The sequence below is a fragment of the Taudactylus pleione genome, unplaced genomic scaffold, assembly GCF_031769625.1.
Source record: "Taudactylus pleione unplaced genomic scaffold, aTauple2 ptg000352l, whole genome shotgun sequence".
NCBI lineage: Eukaryota > Metazoa > Chordata > Amphibia > Anura > Myobatrachidae > Taudactylus > Taudactylus pleione.
The window spans coordinates 5,485,559-5,502,906 of NW_028284753.1; the positions used below are offsets into that span (position 1 = coordinate 5,485,559).

At 43.6% G+C, this 17,348-nt stretch overlaps 1 protein-coding gene across 7 annotated transcripts in view; it reads left to right on the forward strand.

Moving 5' to 3' along the window:
* The window catches only part of LOC148508634 (uncharacterized), a 282,049-nt gene that overhangs the window by 225,169 nt on the left and 39,532 nt on the right, over positions 1 to 17,348 (forward strand). For all 7 annotated transcript variants that reach the window (XM_088444248.1, XM_088444247.1, XM_088444246.1 and 4 more), the window contains 4 exons: positions 8,059 to 8,229; positions 10,655 to 10,804; positions 14,197 to 14,238; positions 14,874 to 14,958. In XM_088444248.1, the coding sequence (XP_088300374.1) occupies positions 8,059 to 8,229; positions 10,655 to 10,804; positions 14,197 to 14,238; positions 14,874 to 14,958 (448 nt within the window). The remainder of the gene's footprint in view (positions 1 to 8,058; positions 8,230 to 10,654; positions 10,805 to 14,196; positions 14,239 to 14,873; positions 14,959 to 17,348) is intronic.

Below are 17,348 nucleotides of genomic sequence, written 5' to 3' on the forward strand. Positions count from 1 at the left end.
CGCTGCACCAGCAGTCTCTGTCTCCCATGCCTGTCAGCTGAATGTGCTGTGACGGTCAGACTGGATCTAAATTAAGATCTCACAGGCTTGATGTATGCTTGTGTTGATAATTCCGCTTTGTACTTCGATTAAATTCCTCCAGAAAAGCTTGTCACGCTTTAGGATACTATCAATAAGGGGGTCATCTGATGCGTTTCGCCCCTTTTGAAGTGGGTGCTTTCTTTGAGAAAGTGATGTGGGGCGGGATGTAATAGAGATAGAGTCTGCCGGAGGTGCGGGATGCAGACTGATCTCGATCTTTTTTTTTTTTAAAGTTGCAGTCATTTACAAGGCAAAGCCAGTTCGGCTCCGGCAGACTTGATCTCCATTACATCCCGCCCGTGATGTCTGAAATCAAGATAAATCATGTCAGAGTTTTTTACACTTTTATGGCGGAATGTATCATGAATCGCATTTTGAATGTGACACATCCTGCAGCTTACCGCATGTATAACAGCATTTATTAACATCTTATGCATGTAGATATGCAAGAACTGTTTGTTGTAGTTTTCTGAGTTTTGACCGCATTTTGCCATTAGCACATCCCGCCATTAATGTGACCTTGGAAACCACAAAATGCATGTGCAAACCAGACTATATTTAGGAAAAATTAGTTTAATACTCTGGTTGCATAAGAACAATCTTATACGAATGCTTTGTGGAAGCACCTGTTTGCTTATAATATTGTAATGAGTATTTGTGAATACGTTTCTTTGAACTGTGCAAACCTGGACTTTGTAATTCTATCCCACTCTTCTCTGCAATAAAAAGTTTAAAGCCCACCAAATTATGAAGAGATCATTTGTGCACAGCCCTTGCAAGGTCATTCCATTCCACACGTTTGCAACAGAATTGAGGTCCAGGTTCTGACTGGGCCATTGCAATCGGTATGTGGAGATATGCATCGATAGACGCCAGAAACTCGTTTGCCGACATACCCTGGATCACTGATCGGAGCGACTCCATGTGAAACCGATCCACCCACAGGCTGGCATTCAAGGTTCGTAGATTCAGAATCGGCCAATAAGTGCTGTTGGGTTTCTGGACTAGGAACAAGTTGGAGTAAAACCCCTGTTCCTGTTGAGACTGTGGAACAGGAACTATAAACCCTTCTGAACAGAGGGAAGCCCGTCTCTTCTCCCGCTGCCTTGGTAATGCTGTAGCGAAGAAACATTGTGGCGGCTGCCCCCTTAGGTCGATCACATAACCTCGGGAGACAATGCCCCTTACCCAGGCATCTACTCCCGAAGCTACCCACCTGCCTCGGAAAAGAAGGAGACGGCCCCTACCTTCCCTGAGACCAGGAGGGCTGAAATCCTGTCAGGTACTCGGCTTCTCAGATGCCCTAGCACCCGGGCGCCTGAATGTTCCAGAGAATCTACCCTGGGGGGCAGAACCCCTACTGGGAAAATAGCGTCCTCAGGCCCCCTGACCTCTAATCATTCCCCCACCTCGAAAGGAAGAACGGAAGACTCAGAAACGTGAGCCCTTTAGCTTCTTTCTCCTGTCATCTGGGATATTATAGTATCAGGCTCAGAGCCGAACAGGATGTCTCCACAAAAAGGCGGAGACTCTAAAGTGCATTTAGATTCGGTGTCCGCCTCGCAGGCGCGAAGCAAGAGTGCTCTGCGTGCCGCGACTGCCATGGCTGAGGCTCTAGAGGAAATCTGCGCGCCATCTTGTGTGGCCTCAAACACATTGTCTGCAGCCACACATATCTGTTCCGCCAGTACCAGTAAGTCCTCTATAAGCATCGCACAGTACCTATAGTAAAAAATAAACATAACATTACAAATAAAGGAAAATCCCTAAGCTAAACCAGGGCTGCTCTCCTGAAAAAACACAGGCACTAAACTTACACTGAAGTCAGGGGTTGCAGAGGGGAGGAGTTATAGATTTCAGTGTTAGTGCCAAATCCACGCCTTCCCACCTACAACCCATGGTGCAGTGTCCCCCAGCCCAGACGAAAGAGAAATTATATTTGTGCAGATTCTCGGTGTAGGCAATTTAGGGCTGTCCTGCAATACAATGCACATGTTGGTGAACATCACTTCTTGCTATCACTTGTAGAGCACTCCATTAATTAAATTAACCATTTTCATTTGCTCTTAATATATTGTTTGTTGGAGCTTCATTGTGTCATTATGAAAGAAGTCATGAGGGGGAGGGGATAATGGACTGTTTTTTTAATACATTAATATATTGTATATTCTTTTATAAAATGCTAACAGATGGCACAAAATACAGAAATACTGTAGGCTCAAGGCTAACATAGCAGGGGAAAGGAATATGTTGCTTGTTTCTTCATATGTAAACAACCTTTATTGTCTTGCTGAAAACTCCAGATACAATTAATATACTGTTGTTATTAAAGGATCCACCAGATTAACCATTATTTGTACAGTAGGTACTTTATGCTGTGGCCTTCGGGAGTAACTCTACTATGGGTCTTACAAAACACCCCCACAACATACCTCCTTTGCAACACCTAATATTGGGCATAAAGGGGCATGGAAAGACTCTGAGGGGCATGCAAACCTTTAGCCCTCTTCCCTCTATTTCTCTTAAGAAACCCATTTATCACCACATGGGGAGTGGCACCCATTCCCTGCTGCTCCCAATTTTCCAATGTGCATAACAAAGGTTTCCGTGGGTGGGACAGCTGGACAGAACCGCTATAGGACTGAATATTTAAAATTTGCCCCCAATATTTCCCACCTGTACTTGCAACTTGGCTTTGCCTATGTGCTGCCGGGACTCTGTAGTGCTGGAGGTGCAGCACCATGCAACCTCTAACCCAGAGGTTCCAAAAGTCTGCCATTACAATCCATGTTTTAGGGATATCCATGCTTGAGCACAGGTGACTTAATTAGTACCTCAATCCATTTGATTTAACCATCTGGACTCAAGCTTGGATATCCCTAAAACGTGGACTGTAATGGCGGACTTTGGGAACCTCTGCTCTAACCTAAGTGTGCTGCAGCTCATGCAAGCCTTTACCGTCTTCAGCTTCATCCTCCATAGAGGAAGCTCTTGAGAGTCTCCATAAATAGACAGCCCTTGTATACAGGAGAGAGCCTACATATCTGCTGTGTAACCACCAGCATATGTTTATATGTAAGTGGGCGCAGACCCCACTCCCACCACTATCCGTATACTGTATATACACTACAGGTGTGTGCTTCCCATTACCCGCACACTGACTGCATTACCTCATATGTTCCTGGCTGGATCTGTTACATCTACAGTACCATATTATCCACTTGTTGTACATACTGTACTACTATTAACGCTATTTTATTCTGCAACCTGTTCTGACTGATTTAATAAAGCAAAGGCTTGGTTAAGTTATTCATTGTGTGGACTGACTTTAGGTTCTGTTAAAATAAAATTGCACTCACTAATTGTATTTATTAATGGGTGGTATCCCTTTCGCCTGCACTAGTGAGAGACGAGTATCCTTTAGCTTCTCTGGTGACATATTATTAAAGCTAACTGATAAATATATAAGAGTAACAGTTGAGTGCTATTTGGTTTGCTCATCACATTCACTGAAGCAAGATGCTATTTTTAGTCCCTGCACTAAGGGCCTGATTCAGACCCGCTCGCGAGTGTTGAGCGCTCGCAAGCGGGTCGATGTTGCCCTAGTGCGCATGCGCACGACGGAGGGAGCTCCGTCATGCGCATGCACGAGACCCGAATAGTGACGGCCAAGCCGTCGCTATGGGTCTCGCACCAAAGGGGGCGCGCTGTTGATGGTGAGTGACAGCACGCCCCCTTTGGTGGGCGTGCTGGGGCCTGTCTGCCCAGACGGAGGCGTTCCCATGGGAACGCCTACCGTCTGGGGCTGGCCCCACTGACATCTCTAGTGATGTCAGTGGGAGTGCTTTTGGCTCTGATAGAGCCAAAAGCACTCCTGGGCATGCGGCAGCGAGACCCTACCGCAGGGTCTCGTCGCAAGCCCGATGGTCTTGACCATCGCGACCATCTTTTTGGCCGCTCGTATAAGCTGTGGGTGGTCACCCACAGCTATGCGAGCGGCCAGGAGGATGCTCCAATAATAGGTAGGACGGCCCTGATTCAGAGCGAGCGCTCTTGTCAGAGCATCCGGCTCTGAATCAGGCCCTGAGCACCAAGGCCAGCCCTTACCAAAAGCCTGGAAAACCAGGTATGTTCAAGGACAATACAAGGTTAGTTGGGTAGAAAGGGAGATAAGGATACATTTATAAACTTTCTAAGGGACGCAGTTATTTTCCTGTTGTTTAAAAATCAGGCTCTGAAGAATACAATGATCCAGGCATCCTGTTGGGTTTCCTGTAGAAATCCTCTGGTCTAGTAGAATTCTTCCTTAAAGTCTTGTATTTGCCAACTCTGATTTTAGAACAGAAGCGACAACATAAATGTGCCCAGGTCCCCAATGTGCCAAGTAGTAAAAACGCAAGAGTGGCTGTTCCTTTTGTTGTTTTCTTGGACCAGTTTGGCGACTCAAAACTGAACCTACCTTTTCCTGTAGATTCTTTGATATCACGACCTGTGACCTTGTGTTCTGTTCTCCCATCTCTTTTTCCAACTTTCGTGGCATTCGTATCTGTAGAAGTTTATTTATGCAATGGAAAAATTTGAAAGGTTGTGCCAGAATGTTCTCAAGAGATTAGAAGACACTATATTCATCTGCTCATGGTGGGACTGTTGTTCACATGGAGACTTTAGAATGAAGAAATTACATAAGTTATGCATTTATATGCTTACAAGTAAACATCATTTTTGAACACAGTTGGTTTGCAGACTATTATTACTATTACATTTTATTTATAGGGCACCACAAGTGGTCCGCAGCGCCGTACATACAGTAAAGGGTACACAGAACATTACATTACAATACAGTAACTAAAATATAAACAGAACACAAGTAACAATTAGCAACACAATTCTCCATACACAATACAGCTGGGAAGGTGAAGGCTGTCATAGAAGTGCTAGAGAAGAAGGCTGTGAGACAGTGGGGAGGAGGACCCTGCTCCTAGGAGCTTACAATCTAGGGGAGACTAGACTTACATGCTGCGTGACTGCTCAATGTGCATTCATGTTACCGATGTTTTCGCTGTTGCACGTTGTCAGACGGATATGAGAATGCAGCAGTGGGTGTCGCTATGCTTTGGAAGACATTAGCATATTTTAGCAACTGCAATCCATTAGAGAATGCAGTTGCGATTGCATTAGCATTGCTCTCGGAATCGGGCCCTCAGTTTCGTAAGGATACTATTCATCAAGAAGAGCTGGGGGGCTATGGCTATAGCAATGTATATTTGAACCGTGAGAGGTAGGGCTATGGTGATGTGCATTATTAAGGCCTTGTCATCTTCTTAAGAAGGAGGCCTGAGATCCCCGATGACCTACTATTTGGGTAGAATTAAGTTATTAATACCCCTTTCAGACAGATATCCAAATTACTGGGTTAAACATTTCAACCCGGTAATTTGGTGATTTACACGGGACTTTTTTCTGTCTGAAAGGGTCATCCCGTGTCTAAATTCCCGGGACTTCGACACAGGAATTTACCAGGGTCAGAGACACAGGAATTTAGTCCCGGGTTGACACTTTCAGACAGAATTAATACACGTGTAAAACAGGAAATTACCGGGTTGAAATTTTAGGCCCGGTAATTTGCTCTTCTGTCTGAAGGGGGGTACAGACAGAGAGTGGCAAAACAACCCAGTACACAAAAGTCGGGGATAATCCGGGTTTTTTGCCATTTTCTGTCTGAAAGTGGTATCAGTATGATATACAGTAGCTGTGTGCAGTCCATGTTATCTTACTGCTAGTCTCATTTTGTTTACAATGACTGTAAGCATAATATTTGTCATGTATACAGGGTGTTTACACTTGTGGAGCTGTATACTCAATTAGCTAAAGCCTCTAAATATAATTACAAATTAATTTACCCCAAATTAACAACACCAATACGCAAAAAAAATGTAAGAATTGATCTCAGGGGCATCTTTATAATGGGTGCAAGGTGTGCGACCTCTGGGTCCAGGGGGCCACACACCGCACACCCTGCACCCATAGTTAATTATACTCACCTTTCCACTGATTCCAGTGCCCTGCTCTGAAGAATCACAGAGAAAATGGTGTGCGCCATTTTCCCGGAGACCCACTTATGCGCAGTAGATTCTGGCATGAAGCCAGAATCTACTGCGCTGACAGAGAGGAGGGGACCCTCCTCTCTTAAAATGCCCCTGATTGATATTTTATATTGTGTTTACAATGTGCTGTTATCATGTGTACATCAAAAGTCATTCAAGGTTGCGCATGGGCTTTAAAGTTGCACAGGTAGCCTATATCAATCCTGTGTTATCCAGCTACAGATGTGTCCTTATATACCTAGCCTCAATACGCCATATGGCGTGAGACATCTGAGAAGTGTAGCGTACCGTCTTTTTCTTTCAATTTTGCATCCTATTCATATCACATAAATGGCGAAACACCACTCTGTGTACTACACCTGATGAACTGCAATTTTAACAGCCCAGGAATTAGCTTTAAACACATACAAAGTCGCAGATGAACGGAACTCGGCGGGAGAAAAAGCCGTGGCTGCTGCATCGTACCACTTCATATGCGGATTCAACCTCATTTGTACACAAATGTTGCACATCACATTGATCAGTGCAATCTAGCAAAGTCATTTTGTCGCTTCTAGTTCTTTTATTTGTGTGAATAAGACTCACATTTTGCGTAAAAAAGAGTCTCAGTGCCGCAGAGTTGTTCGGAACCTGGCACACCAAGGGGGGCTGCTTGCCCTGGCTGAAGCCACAGTGTATGAGGACACATCTCTACAAACAGCCAATATATTAAGGTCAGAGGGACTTTGGGCCTGATTCAGAGCCGGACGCTCTGACCAGAGCGCTCGCTCTGAATCAGGGCCCTCCTACATAAAAATGGAGCGGCCTCTTGGATGCTCGCATAGCTGTGGGTGACCACCCACAGCTATAGCAAGCGTCCATGATGATGGACGCGATGGTCAAAACCATCGCGACCATCGGGCTTGCGACGGAGACCCTGCGGTAGAGTCTCGCTGCCGCAAGCCCTGGAGTGATTTTGGCTCTATCAGAGCCAAAATCACTCCCACTGACATCACTACTGATGTCAGTGGGGCCGGCTTCAGACGGTACGCGTTCCCATGGGAATGCCTCCATCTGGCAGCCACGCCCCCGGCACACCCACCAGAGGGGGCGTGCTGTCAATCAACAATGACAGCATGCCCCCTTTGGTGCGAGACCCGGAGCGACGGCTACCCCGTCGCTAGCCGGGTCTCGCGCATGCGCACGACGGAGCTCCCTCCGTCGTGCGCATGCGCAGTAGGGCACCATCGACCCGCTTGTGAGCGTCCTGCGCTCACGAGCGGGTCTGAATCAGGCCCTTTATTCGCTTACTAATCATCATTTAATCACCTGTCTCTCTCTATTATTAACTGTCTTTGTTTGACCAGATAATTTACTGCTAAGTAATATTTTTTTACTGTAAATTACATTTTGATTGATTCTTCCATATACACTGCAATTTAATATCAAACCATATTAATGGAACTATTCTTTTAACACATAACTGTATTTTAAATGTATAAAACTGTCTTTCTAATCAAAATGATTTTGCAGAGCTACATTTTTTTCCATAACACTGCCATAGATTCCAGTAGTTCTAGGTTTATATTCTATGTAATCTGATAGAATAAGTAAATGATCACTTTCAGGGTATAATGCATTTCACAGTTGTCCCAAGTATTTCATACAAATACTCAATAGGGAAGAGTGTCCTGACCGGCATTGATGTCCCACCCTGAAATGAAATGATGTGCCTGCACACACACTCAGCCACAAGACTAGTCAATGCACCTGTTTGGTTATGCATCCTTTCTGTATCTGTAAAATTATTTTTAGATATTTACTGATCTATGTAATATTTAAATATGACATATATAGTAATAAGTCTGTACTAAGCACATGACTGTTTTCTTAGGGAGATCACACTGTTTCCTGCTCAGTCTGGGAATGGGCTTCTCCTGGGAGCTTTCTCTAGTCCCAGCAACCTGTTCATCCTGAAAGACAGAGTTCAGCTATCCAGTGGTTGGCAGGCCCAGGAGAGACACCTCCTCCTATTCAATGACTCCATCATTATCGCCAAGTCAAAGTGAGCACAGCTTCACCATCTGGATCACCATTTATGTGATATATTATTCCATTTGTATGTGTGGTCAGATAAATAATGTATCTAATAATGTATCTAAATAATAATAATCAAATTAAACCTAATGGGTCACATTTTAACCTTTTTGTCATTAACAGATAGCTGTATATTTATCACAATGATCGGCAATCAGGGATCATTATAATGCCCACGTCTATCCTGATTTTCCCATTACAGTCCTGCTATTACAGTAGTTAGCTGAGATCATTACCTGATTTTGGGGAGCTTTCCCTGACTCCATGGAGAGTTGGACCAGCCTCCTGGATCCTGCCCAGGGACCTTGATAAAGTGATCTATGGTGAATCATGAAATTGTGGACCCGCCCCCTACTGCACAATGCTGCAAATCAGAGGGCTGTACACTGAGGTTGTGATGACACAAAACATGGCACCATGCCCTCCTCACCTCACACCTCAATGTGACCCCCTGAAATCTCCCGGAGCAGGGAACATTACTTTAGTCGTAGGGCATGGATTTAAATGAATGGTGTTTGCTAAGTCTATTTCTATTTTGATGCCCTGGGAATAGAAAAAAATGAATGGGTGATTTTTAGAGAAGAAGTAAAGCTTTGCCCTCTGTGTTTAGCATAGATATAGAGGACTCTTGAACCTGTCACTTATATTTGCATTCCCATTTGGAAAAAATGTCTCACATGGGGCCAGATTCAGAGCTGTACACTGATCACACAGCCGCTACATCTTAGTACACAGCGGCTGTGTGATAATATGCTAATGCCGCAGGAGGTGCTTTGTGTACAGTAAATAGAGGCCTCATACCGGCTTCTCTGATCCACTGCTGTGTCTGAAGACGCAGCATAGGATTATGGACGTGACCATCCTTCATATTAGTAACCCTCAGGTAACTCAGGATGACGGAGAATTCACACTGCTGGAGATCTGCACATGAGCAGTGTGGCATCTGTGCATGTGTAGATCTCATGCCACCGAAGATGTGTATAAATGATTGGGTTTCCTGCTTCTCTGACCTAGGCCCATGGTTACAGCAGGAAATCTGCTACTTTGTACATTGACTTCACCTGCAAAATGTTTTATTTTTCAAGATCATCACCTCTGTGCAAAAACGACATTGTGTAAATATAGCAGCTGCTTTCTTGTATCTTACATAATCGTATAATTCCTGAGCTGGCCAATGTCATGTTCCTCAGCCATTATGGGGTCTATTTAGTGACTGGAGAGGAGCCAATTCTCTGGAGAAAATGACCGTTTTCTCTAAAGAAAGACTTTCTCTTAAGTGGTTCTCGCTGGAGAAATCCTAGTTTTCCTCGGCTAACCCGCCAACGTTCTAAACGATGCAATCTATCAAGCAAAGTATAAGCCAGCAATTCACTTTCTAAATAGAAAACTTTTCTCCATACTGCATCATGCAGTGATAGAGAGAGAATCCAGACTACCAGGCTTTGCACAACATAGGAAAATGGGGGATGCAGTTAGGAAGCCGACGGTCAAAATGCCGACTGCCGGCTTCCTGACTGTCTAATCCCGGCAGGGGTCTATGCCCGCATACCGGGCACCGGGCATGGACAGCCGTGGGGGGGTGGGTTAGGGGCTCCCGGGGGGGACTTGGGGTTAGACACCCCCCCTGGGAGGGTTAGGCACCCCCTGTGGGAGGTTAGGGTTAGGCACCCCCCAGGAGACTTCGGTTTAGGCTGCGGGGAAGGGGGGGTTAGGTTTAGGCACTTGGGGGGGGGTTAGGGTTAGGCACCCCTAAGGGAGATTTAGGGTTGGGGGGGTTAGGTTGGTAATAGTTTAAATACTTACCTGTCGGGACCTTCACTGCCGGGCTTCCGGTGTCGGGATTTGAACCTCTGATCCCGGATATGGAAGGAAAACAACCTAAATATATTGACAACTACATAAATATTGCTGTGAGAGCAATTAAATTTAGAAATGACTCAATCATTTTAGTTAAGTTCAAAAATGTATACAAAGGTGTGTGTGTGTGTGTGTATATATATATATAAAACAATCATGCTGGCACTCCCAATATCATAATGTATATAGTGCCGGTGCCCTCCATGGAACTGCTATGCAAGGACCACTAAACAAACAGGTGGATGGCGGCACTCACGGCGGCTGCTCACAGATGACAAGAGTCTCTCTTAGGTAGATCAACGTTTCATGTCGAAATTAAGTAAATCTTCATGAAACGTTGATCTACCTAAGAGAGACTCTTGTCACTTGTGAGCAGCCGCCGTGAGTGCCGCCATCCACCCGTTTATATATATATATATATATATATATATATATATCTCAAAGAAGCCACCCTTATCTCCTGAGAATAGTATTAATTAGGTTATTTGTTTATCGTCTCCTATTTGTTACAAAATCTCTCTTCTTCTTCCTCTAAGGTCTTCCTCCAGCATGAAGTTTAAAAAACAAGTTCGATTGACTGATATATGGATCTCCACCACTCTTGGGGAAGTCTCTGGGAAAAAACATTCGCCTGACTATTCGTTTGTTATTGGCTGGCCTACAACAAACTACATTGTTACATTTCGGTACTGTAATGTCAGGTTTAGTAGTGACACACTAGCAGTCCAAGTTTTCTACTCTTTAAATACATGAGCTGTTTCCTTCAAACTAATTCCGGTATCCATATTAAACTCTAGTCTGTAAATTCTAATATATGCCATAGAGAATGTACTCAATACAAAAAAGCATGTTATTATCTGAAGAAATCTTGGAGAACAAAAATAATTGCATTCAACAGTATAAAGGCCCCTATATAGAAAAGGATTTTCATACAAGATCAGCAGCACAGATGGTGTAATGGTTAGCATTACTGCCTCACAGCACTGAGATCATGGGTTCGATTCCCACCATGGCTGGCCCTACCTGTGCGGAGTTTGTATATTCTCCCTGTGCTTGCGTGGTTTCCTCCCACACTCCAAAAATATACTGGTAGGTTAATTGGCTTCCAGCACAAATTAACTCTAGTGCGCATCTGATAGGGAACATAATTCCTGCTTCAGAGCTGAACGCTCTGAATCAGGGCCATCCTATTTAAATGTGGAGCGGCCTTACCACCCGCAGGTTAAGCGAGCGTTCATGATGATGGTCGCGATGGTCAAGACCATCGTGCTTGCGACGAGACCCTTGCGGTAGGGTCTCGCTGCCGCAAGCCCAGGAGTGATTTTGGCTCTATCAGAGCCAAAATCACTCCCACTGACATCACTACTGATGTCAGTGGGGCCGGCTTCAGACGGTACGCGTTCCCATGGGAATGCCTCCGTCTGGCAGCCACGCCCCCGCCGCTTTCTCACAATATCGACCCGCTTGCGAGCGGGTCTGAATGACCCCCATAGATTGTAAGCTCCACTGGGGCAGGGACTGATATGAGTGTCCAAATATTCTCTGTAAAGCGCTGCGGAATATGTGTTCACTATATAAATAACTGGTAATAAATAAAATAATAAATAAATAATAGAAAATGTGAGACACACAAGATTAAAGTCCCTTTTTCATATTTGATATGATCTATTTTGGCCCATTCACACTGGCATTCGAAAAATCATGTTTTTGCTTTACTTTGCTGAGGAGTCCTCTATCAACCCCTTCCGACCACAAGAGCTGTTACTGCCACTTGTCACGTGATCATGTTTGACAAGCGGTGTCACTGGCGGTTTCCTAGCGCCAGTGGGTAACTAGCATTAGATGCAATAAATATATGGCTTTTTTGTCTCATATAAGGAACAGATGAGGGGATAATCTCTAGGTCTTGATCTTCAGTAGGTTGTTTACAATAATTTGGTATACAGTTTGATTACAGTATGTTTAGTTTATGCCAGCAGTCTGCTTTTTTCATTTCTATATTAAGTTATGGAATGGTTCAAATAAGTGCAGTCACATTAAGATTACAAGGTCGTTCCATTTCTTTGGAAAAGTTCCAAGGTCACTTTTGATAGAAAATACAGAACAGTTCTTTTTATAAGATTAAAAACAAAACTCTTGAGAAAGGCTGATTACTTAAACATGCAAAAAACTAAACATTCAGAGGTATATTACTGAAGCTCTAGTTTTATCGTTTTAGATTGATTTAAAATCGATGAAAATTGATCTAAATCGATTAACATTGATGTTGTATTTCTGGGGTTAAATCACAGATTTACTAATACTTAAAAAACAAAATCAAAAATTGTCTGTCAGAGGCAGCAGGTTCCGCATTTGTGAGGGGAAAGAGCCAACAAAGCAGGGGAGGGGCCATGCACTCCAGCCTCTGTCCTGCTCCTTTTTTGTACATTGGTGCAATTTCCTTGCTGGAGATCCGTCCCTATAGACCAGACTCCAGGGTGGAGGCCCTGGGAGAGGGAGGACCGCAATTTATGCCCCCTGGACTCCCTGCTTTTTCCTGCTGTGTGGCGTATACAGCAGAACCTCAAGCAATGGAGGAGGTCAGTGTGCTTCCTTCAGGGCTGGCACCTGGAGGCGACCACCTTCCATTGTCCCATGCATTTCCGCCCCTGTCCCCCATCTCCAGCACCACCATAAAAAATCCAGTGAATGTCAGCATATTCCACAGTACTGACATGAGCCAGATGCTCCCCCAATCTCCCCACATGCCTTCAGACGACATTCCCTGTGCATGTTTACACACAGGGGCGTTTTAAGAGAGGAGGGGGCCCATGTGCACTCCTAGTGCGAGGCCCCCCATCTCTCCCCGGTGGCTGGCAGCCGACTGACGCGGCTGGCCAGCCACCGGAGTATTAGCAGACTCCGGGCACTAGAGTGTGCCAGGAGTCTACTGCGCATGCGCAGAACGCCGGAAAAATGGCCACGGCGGCCATTTTTCCGGTGTTCTGAGCAGCAGTGACACCTGACGCAGGACCTTGGACAGGTAAGTTTAAAAAAAATATGGGTGCAGTATGTGCGGTGCGGGGCCCCCCTGGACCCGGGGGCCCGTGTGACCCGCACACACTGCACCCATTATAGATACGCCACTGCACATACACACACACACCTGTACATGCCCAGCTTTACCTCTACAATATGGTACCATTATTAAAAATATGTCTCATTTAATATTTCACAATACAGCACAAGTTATAGTGTTGTCAGTATGTGTACTTGCATCAGTCTCCTCATGAGTGTTTCTAGTCCAGCCACGGGAAGCAGAAAGAGAAGGAGAGCTGGTGGGTGAAAGGATGTGGAGGAGGGAGTGGCGTCACTGGGATTTGTGACACCCATTGCTTGTACTCACCCTGTCATCCTCTCTATGGTTCTCTGTGTGCCCCTTCCTCATGCGTGCTTGCAAAAGGGGTATGACCTTATGCCAACAAAGTCATGCCCCCTGATGCCTGATGTTTTGGGGGCTTGACTATTGACCCCGTGTCATGCCCCCATTCTCGTTATGCTCAGGGCTTGCCCAGAGCTCTGGAGGCCATTGGGCCAATCCCTGTCTCTCTCACGGCACAGTGGACGATGCACCAAAATGAAACTAAAATATGTGGCGGCACTTCATACCCCTTACTTCCAGCCACAATAAAAACTGACAGTTACACTGTAATGTCTCACCATGCAGGACAGAAGTATTTTTTTTAGATTAATATTTATATAGTATTTTTTATTATATTATTGTATTATTAAGCAATATATTAATATAAATAGTAGTTATAAGGTACTTCTGCCATATATGTACCACTGAGACTAAATGAATGAAAACACAATGTTCAGGTCAATGAAGATAAATACAAAAGGAAAACTTGGCAAGATGTAAGATCTTGACATCAGGAGAAGGAAATCCAGACTGGACATCGTTTCAGTGTTAAAATAGAAGCAGGAAGGGCCGTTTGCTTATGTTGTGGAGATGAGGAAGGAACTGGGATATGTGTGTAAATGTGCCTTCAGTAAGCGGTAGTCACTTCATTCCTCTCTCCATTGTTTTCTCTTGTAGTTCCTCAGACACAAAGGAGAAGTGGCTCTCAACTTTAAGCTGGTAAGATCTCATTTAAAATAAACCTCCTTAACTCCATCGTTGCCAGACAGAAGTTAAATTGCCAGGAACAGAACCCAAGAAGACATTTTTAAAAGTAATTAGCTTCATCTTCTGCACAATGATAGATAGAGTGGGATTAAGGTGGGTTTTTGTAGCACATTCACTATGCATGGTAAGCAAAGATGAAATATGCAGAGATGGAATACAAGAGTTAAGAGGACATTATTTATTTTATATCACTCACAGGGGAGATGTATCAAACCTTGGAGAGAGATAAAGTACCAAATAATCAGCTTCTACCTGCTGATTCACAGTTTGAAAAATGACAGAAGCTGATTAGTTGGGAGCTTTACTCTCCCTATGATTGATACATCTCCCCCTCTGAAACATATACAATTTACATAAAGCGGAAAAAACAGGAATAACTTTTAAATTAGATTTATTTTGACTTGTTTCTGAAGCCTCTGCAGTTTTGTTAGGGGAATTCTATACATGCAAATAATTTTAAAAGAGAACCACTATGCACTACACTACTGTCATAAAGACAGTTGGAAAGATTATTTAATGGTACCTTTGTATATGACTTGCATTTACATGTGCTTATGGATTTTAATGGGCATTTTGTTTGTTCTTAGGCATATCAGTGAGGCGAAGAAAGATGAGTACCCCAGGAAAGTTCCCATTAATGTTTTATACCGGGATGCAGATGAGTTCATGTCTGTAAGTGGTTCTTATTTAATCATAGATTTGGGTATCCTATTTAGGATCTCCCATGCCACTGGCACAGCGGAACATATCTGCTTTTTCAGCATGCTGAGATTTTTGGGAATATTCCAGTTCCCACTGAAAATCTGCGGTTACTGCCTAATTTATGGGGAACGCTATTTATGACTTAGGAACACAAAGGTGGAGACAAGAATTTGCATAAGAACACTGATCCTTTAACTACAAGTTGAATCAGTTGATTTCTCAGAACATCAATTTAGAAAAGTATTTAGAGAAGGTCAGAAAATAAAATGATTTAATATGTGATAAATCTGATGAAATTTCCTTTTTTTATTTTAACATTGAAGGTTTAGTATACATAAATACAAATGTGGGAGTGATGGATAAGTTGGCCCAGGATAATACTGCTGCATCTATCATATGATTAATATAGTTACATCATCAACAAATGAACCATTTAGATCGGTCAATGATAGTTCTGATAAAGTACAAAGATAAATGCTGAGAAATTGAAGGATTAAGAGTTTCAAAATAATATACAACATGGGAAATGAAAAATATATTTTATTAATGTCTTTGAGATGTTGCTGACACCATACACATTGATATTATGAATATTATACCTATATATCAAGCTTGATTTGTTCCTGCAAATTCAGTGACTCCTTAGCAATATATCCCCTACCTTTCTTCTGTGTACAGACTTGTAATGAGGTAGGAGACAGATTCAACAGGGTTTAGTCACGTAAATAATCTTGATCTTAAATTTGATTCAGAAGATATATGATAAATGTATTTAGGGCCTGATTCAGAGCCGAACGCTATTTGCGCTCGCTCGTTCAGAAAAAGGGTCCGGCTATTTAAATTGAGCGCTCGCTCTTTGCGGTCTGTTGACGCCTCTATGTCTGAGCGAGCGAACGAAACATGCGCTCGCTATTTTGTAAAGACGCCCCTTGGCCGCTCGCATCATACGTCATCTCCGCTATTTATTAGATTAATCGAGTACATCGAAAGGCGTCTGAACTGCTCGCAGTGCTTGTGGTTGGATTTTCCTACCGCAATCATACGAACAGTTCAGGCTAAGAGACAACCAAGTGACGTGGTCGATGACACTGCTTTGTTAATTATGCATACCCTTAAAACGCCCGTTTTCACCGTTTGGCACACCTGCGTTCGGATCACCACTCCCCGTTTTCAAGCACCTTCCCCTGTTACCACCCACAAATGCCTCATCCTGTCACTCAAATTAGCAGGCACTCGCTGTTTTGCGAGTGCTCGATTTCCGACCGCAATGACTGGTTGGCGCATGTGCATTACGACCCATATGCATGCGCAGTTGTGCGAACATTGCTCGGAGCGAACGAGCGGTCGCTTACGAGCGGCTCTGAATCAGGCCCTTAGTTTCAAACTAGATGGCTACCAACTGACAACATGAAAAGCTCACTGCTATAAGTATGTATAGTTTAATAATCAGGGAAGCATAGACATGACAATGAATTCAGGGGTGTGGTATGACACGTTGACATTGAGTATGTCGACACCCCACTGTCAGCCTGGAATGATGCGAAGTTGTGAACGTATTCAGAATGTCGTCATTTGACATGTCAACATTCACAATGTCAACACTGACATAATGTCGACCTGTTCATTATATCAACATTATGCATGTCAACAGTCATGGGGGGGATGCACTAAGCCTTGGAGAGTGATAAAGTACCAACCAATCTTCTACTGTCTTGTGTTTGAAAAATGACAGTTAGGAGCTGATTGGTCGGTACTTTATCAGTCTCCACTTTATCTCTCTCTCCAAGGCTTAGTACATAGGGCCTCATTTATGATCAAGTTTTATCACAAAAACTGTGTGTGATAAATGGTGCTCCAGCCAATCAGCAGAAAGAAATAGCAGTATGCTTTGGGCCTCATTTACTAACGAGTTTTATCACCAATACGAGTGATACATTTCACTGTGTATGACAAGTGGTGCTCCAGCCAATCAGCTCCCAACTGTCAACTTTTAGAAAAATGACAGTTGGGAGCTGATTGGCTGGAGCACGATTTATCATACACCGTGAAATTTATCACTCGTATTGGTGATAACACTCGTTAGTAAATGGGGGCCTATGTTTCTAAAAGTTCAGCTCCCTCAATTTCAACCATTCATTGAATTCTTTGTATTTTAAAATGATTCCTGTTAAAAGCAAACTACAGCCTTTATAATATCTACATGTTTGATAAAAATGTATTACAATGTTTACATATGTATTGGTAGGCAGGTGTTACAACATTAGTCAGTGCAACAGACACTTACAACAATACAACATATACTTGAACAATAGTTTTATTTTTACAGCCCTGGAAGGGATATCTTGCTAATCTAGCTGAAT